General features: G+C 52.9%; 1 protein-coding gene across 1 annotated transcript; it reads right to left on the bottom strand.

Annotated features, from left to right (window-relative positions):
* Positions 1-6,707: 6,707 nt before the first annotated feature.
* On the bottom strand, positions 6,708-11,601 carry AQP6 (aquaporin 6). The gene is made up of 4 exons (XM_043563850.1): positions 10,056-11,601; positions 9,090-9,248; positions 8,751-8,831; positions 6,708-8,093 (listed from the first exon to the last, which is right to left on the bottom strand). The coding sequence occupies exons 1-4, from the start codon at positions 10,416-10,418 to the stop codon at positions 7,881-7,883; spliced, it is 816 nt and encodes a 271-aa protein (XP_043419785.1). The 5' UTR covers positions 10,419-11,601; the 3' UTR covers positions 6,708-7,880.
* Between the last annotated feature and the right edge of the window lie 1,842 nt (positions 11,602-13,443).

Here is a 13,443-nt window from a genome sequence, read left to right as displayed (position 1 = left end):
TAAATAAGTGAAGGCCCCGAGCCAGGGGGTCCTTACCTTGTGTAATTTATTAGACTCTGGTTCTCAGAGTCTGTATTTGTTGATGGTTTCTATTCACGAAGTCAGGCAGAAGGCAGTTTGACGTCACCAGGAATAACCTTGTAGTGTGTGGGAGCCTTGTCCTCCGCAGTTGTGTGGGATGGGAAAGGAGGCCACTTTTCAGGGACTCAGAGTTGGAAGCAGGAATTTTCCTTTTGTCTACCTTCTCCCTTTGTAACTCTTGCCAGTTTCATTTAGTTGCATTGTTTTTATACAGATTGCTCTCACATCTCACACAGTTGGACACCATCTGCGTGCTAGGCTCAGACACGTGTAAGTGGATATTTAGATTTCTAATAAAGCACTTGCCAGTTAATATCCTCTCCGGCCATCAGTAAAGATGGCATTAACTGATTCCTCTAGGAAATGCGATACGGTGATCGACAATATATCAAGTGCTTTCATTCATCATCTTACTTGATGTCACAACACCCATGTGGGGTGGGCAGGTGATCTTATCCCAACTGGTAAATTCAGAGGGGTGATTTGGCATAAATTTCCACAAACTAATCTCTAGTTTAGCTAGGATAAGAACCTGGGGATTAGCGCTCCCACCGGAGTTCAGCTGTGGTGCTTGCTATTTAAATCAGCATTGTGGGGTCTGTTGGAATATTATTAGGTATGTAAATGATTCCACTCAGGGCTGTATGTGGATGTGCTTATGTATAGATGACCCAGAAGGAGCAGGGTGGCCTAGACTGCCGGGAAAAGCATTTGGGACAGGAGAATGGAATGTCTTTCTTAATGGTTGGGCTTATTGTCTTATAGAGGTGGAAGTCCTGGGCATGGTGATCCAGGGCTATTTTCTTCTTCTTTTTTAATATTTATTTTTGAGAGAGAGAGAGATATGGGCAGGGAAAGGGGAGAGAGAGAGGGCGACACAGAATCTGAAGCAGGCTCCAGGCTCTGAGCTGTCAGCACAGAGCCTGATGTGGGGCTCAAAGCCACAAACCACAAGATCATGACCTGAGCCGAAGTTGGACGTTTAACCGACCGAGCCACCCAGGCGCCCCTCCAGGGCTGTTTTCTGTGTGGAAGGAGGAGGATGTGTTGGTGTGAATGTTTGCCGTTCCTCCTTGTGGGAGTCAGTTCTCGGGTCACCCATGTGCATTTTGTGTGCTCTGAAGCTCAGAGCCAAGAATAGGCAAGTCTCTGAGCCAAAGTCATCAGCCTGCTTCTAGAAACGTGTCAGCGGATTAGCTTGTTGGCTTTCCCCCTGAGTGGCATTAGCTCTCACCCCATCTCATGTTCACCATCTGGCTTTGAGTAAGAAGTCTTCAAGTGATCTCTCTTGAGCAGCCTGCTCTGTGCCAGGGCTTTCTGAGGGCTGTTCAGCTTTCTTCCTCATCAACCCCAGGACCCGTTGCTCTCCAAGAAGTAGTCTGTTGTGTCCACACATATGCACACCTGGCATCAGAAGAATACTTCAGGCCTCAGAGGGAACAAAATCAGCTGAAAGGAGAATGAGTCTGTGTGGTCAGTGGCCTAAAGTCTTTTGTTGTCAAAACAAGTGGATTTGTCTTTAGGTAAGTTTTTAAAATGGAGTTGCTGGGGCGCTTGGGTGGCTCAGTCGGTTAAGCATCCGACTTCAGCTTAGGTCATGATCTCACAGCTCGTGAGTTCAAGCCCCGAGTGTGGCTCTGTGCGACAGCTCAGAGCCTGGAGCCTGCTTCTGATTCTGTGTCCCTCTCTCTCTCTCTGCCCCTCCCCTGTTCCCTCTCTCTCTCTCTCTCTCTCTCTCTCTCTCAAAAAACTAAATAAGCATTAAAAAATAATAAAATAAAATGGAGTTGCTCCTACCACAGAGAAAGCTCTTCCTGCCTGTGAGATAGTACAGTTTGTGCAGATTTTAGGAGAGCAAGACCTACGAAGGGGCTGGGATTTTTCTTCCTCATTGGAAAGCAAGGCCTCAGGTGGGCTGCGTAAATGAACCACCTCTCCTCCTCCCAGGGAGCTGGCTGCTTTCTCCTCTTAGGTTAATATATGTTGACTGGGGCTAAACGCCTGATGCTTCTGGACAGAGTCCAGCCCCTCAGCAGAGCAGCCGCACTGGGGAGATACAGCTGCTGGCATTAAAGGGCTAAGCCCTTTCCAGCTGCTTTGCTTTAACGGGAACTGCCTGCAGTCGGCAGCTTAACGGAGCTGTTTTAGCCCGATTAGGAGGAAATGACTAATCTCGGCATCTTCTCATGGCACTGGCCTGGAGGCTCTGGGGAAGATAACCCGGTAGGGTGGGAAGTGGTTGGATAAATGGTGTTGGAGTGCTAGGCGATTATCCCCTCAAAAATGGTGGTCCCTGCTTGACATGGTTTGTGTTTTATTTTGTCTCCATAAAAAAACATGGGGTTTTCTTCACTGGCCTCCCTGGTACTGAGGGAGAGGAGATGTTTACCATGTTGGGTGGCCTGGGTATTTAAAAGCTGGAATAGAGTTGAGAGCATACGAGGACAATGGTGCCCATCCCCCTTAGAGGAAGAAGACTGGAGACCCTCTCATGTGGTTCCCACTTTGGCCTTCCATTCCCCTTCACTTTAAAATTTTTTTTTTTTTTTTTTCAACGTTTATTTATTTTTGGGACAGAGAGAGACAGAGCATGAACGGGGGAGGGGCAGAGAGAGAGGGAGACACAGAATCGGAAGCAGGCTCCAGGCTCCGAGCCATCAGCCCAGAGCCCGACGCGGGGCTCGAACTCCCGGACCGCGAGATCGTGACCTGGCTGAAGTCGGACGCTTAACCGACTGCGCCACCCAGGCGCCCCTCCCCTTCACTTTAAAATCTGATGTAAAGAGCCAAGATCCAGAGGAGAAATGATCATTTTCTTGGTCATATGATGCACTTAAAATATCTTTTTTAAATATTTCTGAGGATTGGGATATCTTATAATCAATGACATCTTACAAATACAGTGCAGTGTTTTTCTTTTTTAGTAGCTCATAAAATAGTGGTGCATCTTATTAACCATGTTATTTGGTCTAGAAGCATTAGCTGTTCCTGGGAGGTAGGCTGTTGGCTAGACCAGATGTGGAGACCACGGAACCTGCTACTTAGCTGTGGTCGAAGAGTTTTAAACAGGGAGTTCCCTGCATCTGAAGGAGGCTGCGGGATAGGAAAAGCAGGGCTCAGCCTTGGGACATCTAGCACAAAGAGGCAGGCAGGCAATGTGTAGGATAGGATCAAAATCTGTCCCAGTCATGACCCATCCTGGAGCCATTTCATGTGACCCCCGAGTCGGGGAAAGGTAGCGAAAAGCCAGTGTGAATCAGTGAGGCTATGACCAAAATAATAGTACTTCCTGGTGGAGTTCTGAAATCAGTACATAGTACTGAAACATTGGGGTGCTTTAACACGTAAAAGAGACTAGAGGTCTGTTTGGGCAGGGAGCTGGGAGTATTTCTTGCAATCCTTTGTCTAATTTGCTCACCAAATCCAGAGTATCAGAGGTCTTTCCTCCCTTGAAACTGGAAGGCCATGGTTCGGGGATCCATAAAAAAAAAAAAAAAGACAGTCAAGTTAAGGAAACTGTTGCCCTGAGACAAGGAGTAGAATAAAAACATAATTTTGTTTAAGAAGGGCTTCATGTTCCAATAGAGGTGTTCAAACAACTCCAGAGGGGTGTTCAGTGCCAGGGTGGAGGTGTGTGTGTGCAGAGTGCTGTGGGAGCTCAGGAGTGGGCGGCTGGAGGCACAAGAGCCTCAGAGGTGATGACATTATAGCTGCATCTCAGGATGAACAGGGCAGCTAGAGAGGGCCGGGAAGCACGTTCTGGGCGGAGAGGCACCTCCAGCCTGGTGCCTCATAACTGGACATCCCCAGCGACTGTCCTGGCCTCTCCTCTGATCTCAGCCTGGGCCCTGGCCTGGCTGGGCCTCGTTCCATATGTCCGTGGGGCTGGAGTGGAGTTGTTGGTCCCTGCCACCAGGGACCCAGCTCTGGCGATAACTGCCCCTTTAGCTGACTTAATCAGAGCTCTGACACAGTTTTCACTTCCTCTTTTTCTACGCATTAACTGCAGTCTATTAATTAGTGCTGTCGGACACCACACTCCCATAAACCACCTTCACTAACCGAGCTCCCCTCCAGCTTTTCCTAACTATGCACTGCTCCTCAGTGTAGCTGCCCCTCCCTGAGAGGTGATTGCACATCTTGGCTCTGCAGACCCCCCGCCCCAGCTACCCAAGTGGCCACTATTTGGCCAGATGCTTCTTGATTAGCTCTTAACTTCTCCCTTCCCTTCTTCACTCCCTGTCTTCCCCCTGACATTGCTGGGGCCTGGCACTGGCTTGGGGAGGAAGTGTTTCCTTCTTTAGTACTAGCCGGCTGGGCTGTGACTGGGCTGCATTTGAAACTGCCGGGGAGGCTGCTGAGCCATTGGCAGAGGGAACTGCAGTCTACCGCAGAGATGGGGACAGCCCTACCAGCCACTGAGATCTGTGTCAGGTGCCTTGCTAAACACATACATCCCATGTGGTTCCAGCCCTCTTATCACATAGACCCCATTCTCCAGATGAGGAAAGTGAGGCAGGATCCTTAAGAAACTTGCTCAAGTTCACACAGCTACATAACAGCCTGAGCCTATTTTTAAATGTTGTCAACCTTTTCAACCCCTATTATATCTTCATGTAGTCTTTTTTTTTTTTTTTTTTTTTTTTTTTTTTAATTTAAACTGTGGTGCACAGAAACCTTTAAGTCAAAGTGATTTTGTTTGGAAGGTGGAAGTCTCTGGATAATTCTCCAGCCTTCTCCTCCTCTCCCCTCAGTCCAAAGTCCGAGGAGCCTAAATGTGTTCCAGAGCTTGGCCCCTTCCTGGGCTCTCCCTTCAGCCTTGCACAGTGTGGTCCCAGTGTGTCCTCTTTACAGCCCCGAGGTAGCAGTGGGGGCGGGAAGTGGAGAGGGGCTTCCTGCCAGCCAATGGGGGAGCGACAGCCCAGGCTCTGTGCTCACATCATCTGCTCCTGCTAAGACAATCATCAACATAAAAGGCTAATTGTATTAATCACCAAGGCACCCCCTCCCTTTTGGGAGAATTATGAATTGCAATTGCAGATGGCTCCACTGATTGAAGGCAGTGCTCAGCAGGGAGAAGGGCCAGATCAGATTACACACCATTAATTAAAAACTTCCCCTGACAAACAGGAGGAAGGGCGGGCACACCAAGGGTCTGCCTGGTTGGGTCTCCGTCCTCCCCATGGTCCTGCCCCCCATCCAGACCTAGGGGCCGGGACTGTGAAGCTTCTTTGCCCCTGGCTGGAACCTCTGAATTTGGCTCCCTGAGGGCCAGCCCTTCCCTCATCCAAACAGATGGCTGGCTGTCCTATTAAAGGGCTCCAGAGAAGGAGAAACTAACCTTTGGTTACTCATTCCTGTGTCTAACTTTGGATGCTCTTCAGATTCTAACCTATTTCCTCACTTTTCATGAAGCTTGTGTCTTCTTGCTCTAGTCTGTTCTGACAGAGCACAGCTCTAAAGATCTAGTTGTGAAATTAGCCCCCAGCTCTCTCTCCAAGCAGATCCCCTTACGTTTTTGGCCTGGAAGTTCCTAAGACAGAGGTTACACAGTCTGCTCTGGAGTAGTTGGGTTGGGGGACGGAGGGGTGGGGTGGGGCTCAAGTGTGAGTGTGCATTCTCGTCCAGCTGCCCCTCCCTTGGAGCAAAGGCATCCTCAGCTGCTCTCATCCCGGCTCATCTGAACTTGTAACTCCTGAATTCTCTTGATCAATTACTGCCTCCCCTCCTTCCCCAGTCGCCCGGCCTCAGTCATTCATTCATCAAACTTTTATTGAGCACCCAGTGTGTGCTCCGCTCTGGGGACGCGGAGACAATTTGTCTAGGAGCTTCAGAGCCCACTGCAGGAGCTCCACCCCTCCTGCCCTCTTCAACCTTCTAGTTCTTGTTTCCTTCCCTCCTCTGGCTGCAGCTCAGATAAGCCCCCCTGGAGCTCTATTTTGGAGAATTCTAAGCTGGAGCTGGGGAGACCTTAGGGGGCTGTGGTACTGAGCTGGATGACCTTTAGCAAGTCAATTACATCCTCTATACGTGCGTGCGCACACACACACACACACACACACACACACCCAGCTGTCCCTGCTTATGAAAGGGCACGAGAAGCCTCTGGGCTCTGAGAGATTGTGAAGATGGATGAGTGGGGCCCGGCTTGGAGAGATGTGAATAGTATTCTGCACTGACAATATTATAGAACGCTGAACACGGCCGCTGTGGCCACGAGCACTTGGGGACTCAGCTCTTGTTCTGTCACCCTGCCCTTGAAAGACTTTGGTAGCCCCTCCCATCCCCAGCGCCTTTGGAGACATCATGGAAAAGGACCTATCTTTTTTATGGATTTGGTTGCTGTATCTCAGGGTACCATGGTGATGAGCACCATAGAGATGAGAAGAACTGACTTTTATTGGCTTGTCTCTTTGTTCCGGTGTCCCCCTCACCCCCCCTCCACACACACACACAAAGCTCCCAGGTCAGCAGACCCAGGAGAGAAGGAGGCAGGGCCCCGTGTAAGTGGAACAGATGAAAGGAGAAAAATGTACTCTCTTTTCCCTCCCTCTCAATCATCCCCCCATCTCTCTTCTTTCTTCCTCCCTCCCATTACCAAAAGCAATTGTATTCAAACCCGATAATTACAGTAACAGCTACAATAATCATCATTTATTGTTTGTTTTTTAAGCATTTTAACTTCCAAAAACATTTTCCAATCTCTTGTTTTCACAGCAGGCCCTGGGGGAGGACTATGCCCATTTTATAGCTGGGGAAGCCGAGATCCAGGTAGGACCCCAAGTCATGGGGAGAGTATGTTTACAGCAGCTTGTAAATATTAGCAAACCAATTGAGACCTTGGAGTCCTTCAGAGGCACTGAAGGCAAATCTTGGTTTCTTGGGTCATTCCTGAGTTCTTACCATCCTTGGACTTAATAGCTTTTTGAGGATCTTGGTAGAACTGAGAATGAGGCTGGAGATAGCTTGTGGCCCAGGTCATGGGCTGGGGGCTGTGATAGGGACTTCCCCCCTCTCTGGATTGCTCCCATGAATGGGGATGGGGGATGGAAGGTGGGCAAACACCTGGAAAAGGCCTGTTTGGCCCAAACCTCCCTTGCCTATATGCTGCCCCTCTGCCAGCCCTAGAAAAGGCTCCTCTTTGTGTCAGCGCTTCCCAAGGATGGGGTCCTCTCCTGAGCATTTGGAGGTGTGAGGAATGAAGATCTATTGGAAGGGCTGTCTCTATCCTCAGGAAGCCCCCACACTGAGGGCAGGTCCCTAGCCCCCAAACCATACCCAAGAGCAGAGATATACCTTTGAGGAGCTCAGAGACTGTCCTGGGGCCTGATTCTTCTGGGAAGTCTGGCTCTCCCCCCCCAAGGGTGGGGTGAGAAGTTGGGGCTCCCCGAGGTCTCTACATCTCTTAGTGTCTAAGCTGAGTGGCTGTCTGGGCTCCAATACCCAAGACAAGGGGGTCTGGAGGCCCAGGATGCCCACTAGAGTCCAGATGGATGAGAGAAGGGGAAGACAGTCATGAATTCCCCTGCCTCCTTCTGCTCTGTCCCATTAAGAGATGTAGGAGGAGGAAACTGAACAGATTTGCTCCCCAGATTCTTTCTATCCAGAAATATAATGCCAGGGATAGGGAGTGGCATTCCCTGCCCACCCTGTTAGGACAAGAGGCCAAGCCTCCCCGTCTTTCCTGCCCTCATCCACCCCCAACCCCGCTTTCCTTGTAAAACCTGAAGTCTAGTTCTACGAGGCATGCTACCCACCTAAAGGGCGCCTCTCAGAAGCCGGAAGGTGGGGGCCAAGTTCTATACCACCTGACATGCATTCCCCACTTCAGTATCCCCTGAACTGCACTGGGATTCTTTCTTCTCGGGCTCTACCCCTGTCATTTTCTCCACTTCTTCAGTGCCCATGAGGATGACCAGTCGCTGGGCCATGGTTCTGGTGTCAGGGAACAGGATAAAGTTGTAGATCAGTGAAGCCAGGACAGCTCCTGTCAGGGGTCCCACCCAGAAGATCTGCAAAAGCAGAGAGAAGTAGGTGCCCCAGTCAGGAGCTATGAGGATCATAGGGTAGCTTTGGGATCCCTGCCTGCCTCCCTAGTGTTGGCTCCCTTGTCTGGGACCCCTCGAGCTGCTGCAAGTTGACAAAATTGAGAAGCAGGTGTTCTGCCTTTCAGGTCCCTGAAGGTGAGGTGACCTTGCCTTCAATAGGGCGGGCCCAGTCTCCTCACCACTCTGTTTCCCTCCTCTCCCCTCCCGTGTTCCAACCAGAAGCCCTTGCTAGTGCTGTTCCTGTCTCTGCTGGTGTGTGTGTCTATTTCTGTTTGTCTTTTTCTTTATCCAAGTTTGGAAACTGGTCCAGCTGGAGAAAGTGAATAAGGAAACAGCCAGGACTTAAGGCCTGGGCCAAGGCTGCATCTCCTGTCCTGGCCCATTTATGGACATTCCACTGGGTACTCTGGGCTATTGAAGCTGGAAAGACAGGAAATACAAGCCAGGATACTCGCTTTTGTCTTCTGAGCTTAGGGAAACCTCCTCTGGGGGTCAAGATGGCCTGTGGTAGAGGGCCTTGTCTCCCCAGGTCCCTGTGGACCCACCGCTGGTGAAAGCCACAATCCCTATCTCCCCTGCTCGGGTTCTCCCCACCTAATGGCTGCCAGTACAGGCTCTTACCCAATGGACCGTGAACTTCCCAACAACGATGGCGGGGCCGAAGGAGCGGGCCGGGTTCATGGAGCAGCCGGTGAAGTAGATCTGGAGGGGCAAGTGGAGGTTTGTGGTGTGAGGAGGCTTAAAGCAGGCCTGGGAGGGGACAGCCTCCTCTGCCCTGGCTTAGAGCCCCGGCACCCGCCTTGGGCACTGCCGTATCCTGGGCCCGGACTGTGGGAACACAGCCTCGGCCCAACGCATTAGGGGCTCAGGGAGGGACACTTCCTGGCCTTCAGGGCCTCTGCAGTCTCCCCAAGGAGGGATCAGTGTGTGCATACACCCAGTGCCCTCTTTGCCTCTTACCCCAATGAGATGGCCCAATGCCACAGAGATCCCAATCACGATAGCTGGGGAGCCCGATGCTTGACGGTTGTTGGTGGAAGCAAAAACACAGAGCACCAACTGCAGGGTCAGAACCAGCTCCACTGCCACGGCCTGGCCAGTTGAGACGTTGCTCTGGACCTGGGTGAGGAGGAGGCTACGCTGGAGGCGAAGGGGGCTCTGCCAGGGGCTGGCGACCCCATTGGACCTCACTGCCTCACTGTGAGGAGGTGATGCCTCACCACCACCAAGTCCAGGACTTAAGGAGATGAAGGATCGGGGACAGCTGTGCAGTAGAGTTCGGGTCAGCCCTGGACATTTGCTGCCTGCAGAAACGCGTGGCACCCCCTCCTAGCCCACCGGTTTGTTGAGGCCAGTAGCTGGCGACAGGCTCAGGACTGGTGGGGAAGGGAAGGCTCAGAGCAGCTGGGGTGCATGTTTTCAAGCAGCCTGGGAGGAGACCGTGGGTAGGAGTGGAAGGAGGAGACTTGGGGAAGTAGGTGGAAGGATAGATGATTAGGGGAATCTGGAGGAGTGAGGCCTCAGGGTGCTGAGGAAGGAGGAACATGGGAACACAGAGGAGCAGGGCACATGGGGTGGACCCGGAGAGAAGAAGGGCATGCCAGGTCTCCTGCATTACCCACAGCCCCCCCCCCCCCCCTTGCTACCCTGCCTCTTAAATCCCTGGTCCTTCCCTGACTCTTACTCCTTAGTTGCAGCCTCTCTCTGTTCTACCCGTTCCTCGTACCATAACCCCACTCCTGCTCTGCCTGCACTAAGGCCACAGTCTGGTTCCCCTGGGTCCCAGGGCCCAGCCCAGAGCAGGTAAGGAGCACGTGGTCAAGTTATCACCTCCCTGTCCCCTCTCCTCAGGCCTGGTCCTCCACCCTTACCACCTGTGTGGGCATCCCTTTTCTGGCCCTGCCGGGTGACCCTCCCTGCACCTACCATGTTAATCCCAAGGGTCTCTTGGATGTCTCCTGGTATGACCGCATAAAGCACTGAGGCCCCCACAATGGCCCCCGTCAGCTGAGCAGCCACATAGGCCACGGCACGGGGCAGGGAGATTTGGGAGCTCACGAGGAAGGCCAGCGTCACAGCAGGGTTGATGTGGGCCCCGCTGGCCTTCCAGGTGACCTGCACAGCCACGGCCGTGACCAGGTTGAAGGTGATGGCGGTCTGTAGCATGGTGGGACGCGCCGAGGGCCAGGGCAGACTGGAGCCCACACCGAAGAACACGTACAGCCCCGTGGCCAGGAACTCAGCAAACAGCTCCTTGCTGATAGCTCTCCAGAGCTGGCCCAGCAGCATCCTGGCCAAGCCTCACCCGCCTGGCCACACGGTGTCCTGGTCCTGCTGCTTCGGCTGCCGCCTCTACTCCTGGGGCCTCTTGCCTCTGATCTTCGCTGTCTCCTGGGGTCTCTTGCCTCTGGCCTGCTCTGGCTGTCTCACTGTGTTGAGGCTCCTCTGGCCCCCACCTGGTCAGACTGTGCAGGGAGCAGGCGCACAGGATTATGTGTGTCTGGGTGGGTGGGAGGTGCGGGGCTCATATAAGGAGTGGTGCTCACACGCTTGCCCCACCCTGAGCTCACCTGACGGCTGGGGGAGGGGGGCCGCCTCCAGGTGCTGAGCTGGAACCTCCAGGGTTCCAAGCTGGACGGGCCTCACTCTGCTGCAGGCACAGGCCTGGCCCAAGGGTGGCAGGTACAGGAGTCATGGTGGGCATGGGATTCCAGGGTGCTCACATCCCGATGTCAGCTCAGAGGCAGCAAGCTCGCCAGGTCCCCAAGTCCAAGGCCTGCTTCAGAGGCTCCTGTTGTCCCGGTCCCCTCTGCCTGCAGGCTCTGCCTCCAGATGGGCTCACACTATTCTATGCCCCATAAACCCAGATGTGAAATGAAGCTCTTTCCCCCTTTCCCACCCAAACCCCTACTCGTAGAAAGCAGATGTGAATAGAGTCAACTTTACTAAGGACATGGGCCTGTGTGGGTGCAGAGGGGACAGAGGGAGGAGGGGTTTATTCCACAGCTAATGAGACGACACGCATGGCAGTGGAGACTTTCCCCTGCCAGCTGGGAATTTCCACTGGTCCTTCACTGCATTGTCCGTGCCCCTTTCTGTCTCCCTTGCCCACCCCCTCCCTTTCAGCCCCTTTCCCCTCCACTATCTGCTCTCCTCCTTCTCAGGGGCCTGAACAATTCTGCTCAAGCCTCTCACAGGGCAGCCGAACCCTTTTTGTGGCAATGCTGGCCCTGAGGTCGCCCATGCCCTAGGCTCTTCCCTTTTAACCCCAGCAGCACGTCGAGGTATTTTCTCAAACAAAGGTGCTCCTTCTCTCCCTAAGAAGAATCGGTGTGGCTGTTAAGATAACAGTTTTCATCTTTTAACCACATGGGTGCGCCCTGACCTTGCCCCTGGCCAAATCTCCCTGCTCAGTTGATATCCCCCGGTTGTCCTTAGGCTCCTCAAATGCAGCCTGTCTCAGAAGGAGACCCTCATCTCTCTCTGTGCCCACCCCCCCCCCCCCAAATGCACTATTCCTGTTTTCTCCAGCTCTGTTGGGGGCACCTGGGAAGCATCCTTGACCCTCCTCTCCCTCCTGCCCCCAACCAATAGTGGCATCAAATCCTGCTGATTTCGAATCCTAAATATTTCTCGACTGTGCCCTCTTTTTGCCACCCCTGCTGCCCTGCGGCCTTTAACCATTCTCTCTGTCTGCTCCCTCACTCAGCTCCAATCAATTATCCACACTGCAGCCTGAGTGATCTTTCTAAAATGCAAATCTGATCCTGCGGTTCCTCTGCTGAAATCCCTTCAAAGCGTCCCTCATGCCTGGCCTACAAGGTCCTCTGGGATCCTGCTCCTCCTGCCTCACCTCTCCCCGCTCCCAGCTTTGTCCTTTACCCGGTGGCCTCACCAAAGGGCCAGTGGTTCTGGAACACTCCGTTGCTGGTCTTTCCTTTGGCGGATGCCCTGTCTTCTTCTCAGAGAGCCCTTCCTACGTCCTTTGCTTGGGTAACTCCTAACTCATCCCTAAGGCTCAACTTCAGTGTCACCTCCTGTCCTGGGTGAGGGAGGACCCCTCTGCGTACTCCCACCACACCTGGGCATTTTCATACACTCCAGTCACCACAGAATGCTGTCATGGTGTTAATGTGCCTCCTTAATGAGGCAGTGAGTCCCTCAGGGAGCAGGAGCCAAATTTCGCTCATCCCCACATACAGTGCTGCGCACAGGGATTAGCCATAGTTGGTGCTCAGTAAATATTTGTTGAGTGAACAAATGGACGAATAAAAGCTTCCTGACCTCCTGGAGGCAGGTGACTTTCATATCTACTTCATCTCAGCCAGCTTATTCTTACGGCTTCATACCTGTCTCACCTGGGATCGAACCCTCTGAAATCTTCCAGGGGAACATCCAGCTCTAATTATAGGTTCTGTCCATCCACCCTCTCCCATCTCAGTCCCTGTAAAATGCCTCCCTCATTCCCTCTCTGTGCTTCCAGCCTTCCTGGCCTCCCCCCCCCCCCCCCCCGCCGGATCCCCAGGTGGTCAGCGCCCCACCGTCCTGGCTCCCTGTTCTCTTTGCCTCACCTCCTGCATCTCTCCCATTTCATTCTCCTCCACAGCTCTTTGTCTTGATCTGCACTGCTGAGCACTGCTGGAGAAACTTGCCCATCCGTGCAGACTGCTGCCATGACAAGTCCATGGTCTCTGGCCTCAGCAGGGGCCGCCGATCTGCTCAGCAATCCTTATGCCATCCTCAGTCTGCTCGCTCTCTCCCCATTCTTCTAAGGCTTACTTCCAACCTTGCCCAAGCTCTCCAAGTGCCCCCCTTCCAGCTTTCTTCCAGAGGATCAGCTTGCCTCCTGTCCCACCTGGAAAGAGACACTCGTAGGCAAGACTTCTTCCCATCCTTCCTGCCAGCCACAAACTCACCTGCCACTGCCCCGTGCCCTCACCAGCTTCCCTCGGGCCCTGAAGAAGAGGCAGCCCTTCTCTTGCATCCAGTCGGGGGGCCCCTCCTTGTGCTCCTGGCTCCCTTTGAGTGACAGACACCCTTTCAGGGCTGGTTCCAGTCTCCTCTGGGGTTTTCACTTCTCCATCTCCTGGATGCTTCTTGATAACAGGCCTAGAAAATCCTGCAGTAGAGAGACCATTGGCTTCTTATGCCTTTCCTCTTTGTCTCCCTTTCAAGACTTTGCTCAGGTCTAGTTCCACCCTGAAGCCTGCCCTGATATTCCCCTCCAGCCAGTGGCTACTTCTGGCTTCGACCTCCTTAGTGCCTCCCCTGTGCCAGTGCAAACTCCCATGCTTGCCTGGTATAAAAGAGGCTT

Source organism: Prionailurus bengalensis, chromosome B4 (assembly GCF_016509475.1).
Source record: "Prionailurus bengalensis isolate Pbe53 chromosome B4, Fcat_Pben_1.1_paternal_pri, whole genome shotgun sequence".
In the NCBI taxonomy this organism is placed as follows: domain Eukaryota; kingdom Metazoa; phylum Chordata; class Mammalia; order Carnivora; family Felidae; genus Prionailurus; species Prionailurus bengalensis.
The sequence above is the reverse complement of the archived record's forward strand: the minus strand, read 5'-3'. Positions and strand labels throughout refer to the sequence as shown.

What these genes read in the sequence shown, in the direction of transcription:
- AQP6 (XM_043563850.1), bottom strand. Translation starts at nt 10,418, where the DNA reads ATGCTGCTGGGCCAGCTCTGGAGAGCTATCAGCAAGGAGCTGTTTGCT. An exon ending in CATTGGGCCATCTCATTGGG is followed by an intron (nt 8,832 to 9,089) that starts GTAAGAGGCAAA and finishes TTGCCCCTCCAG; the next exon opens with ATCTACTTCACCGGCTGCTC. An exon ending in GGAAGTTCACGGTCCATTGG is followed by an intron (nt 8,094 to 8,750) that starts GTAAGAGCCTGT and finishes CTGCTTTTGCAG; the next exon opens with ATCTTCTGGGTGGGACCCCT.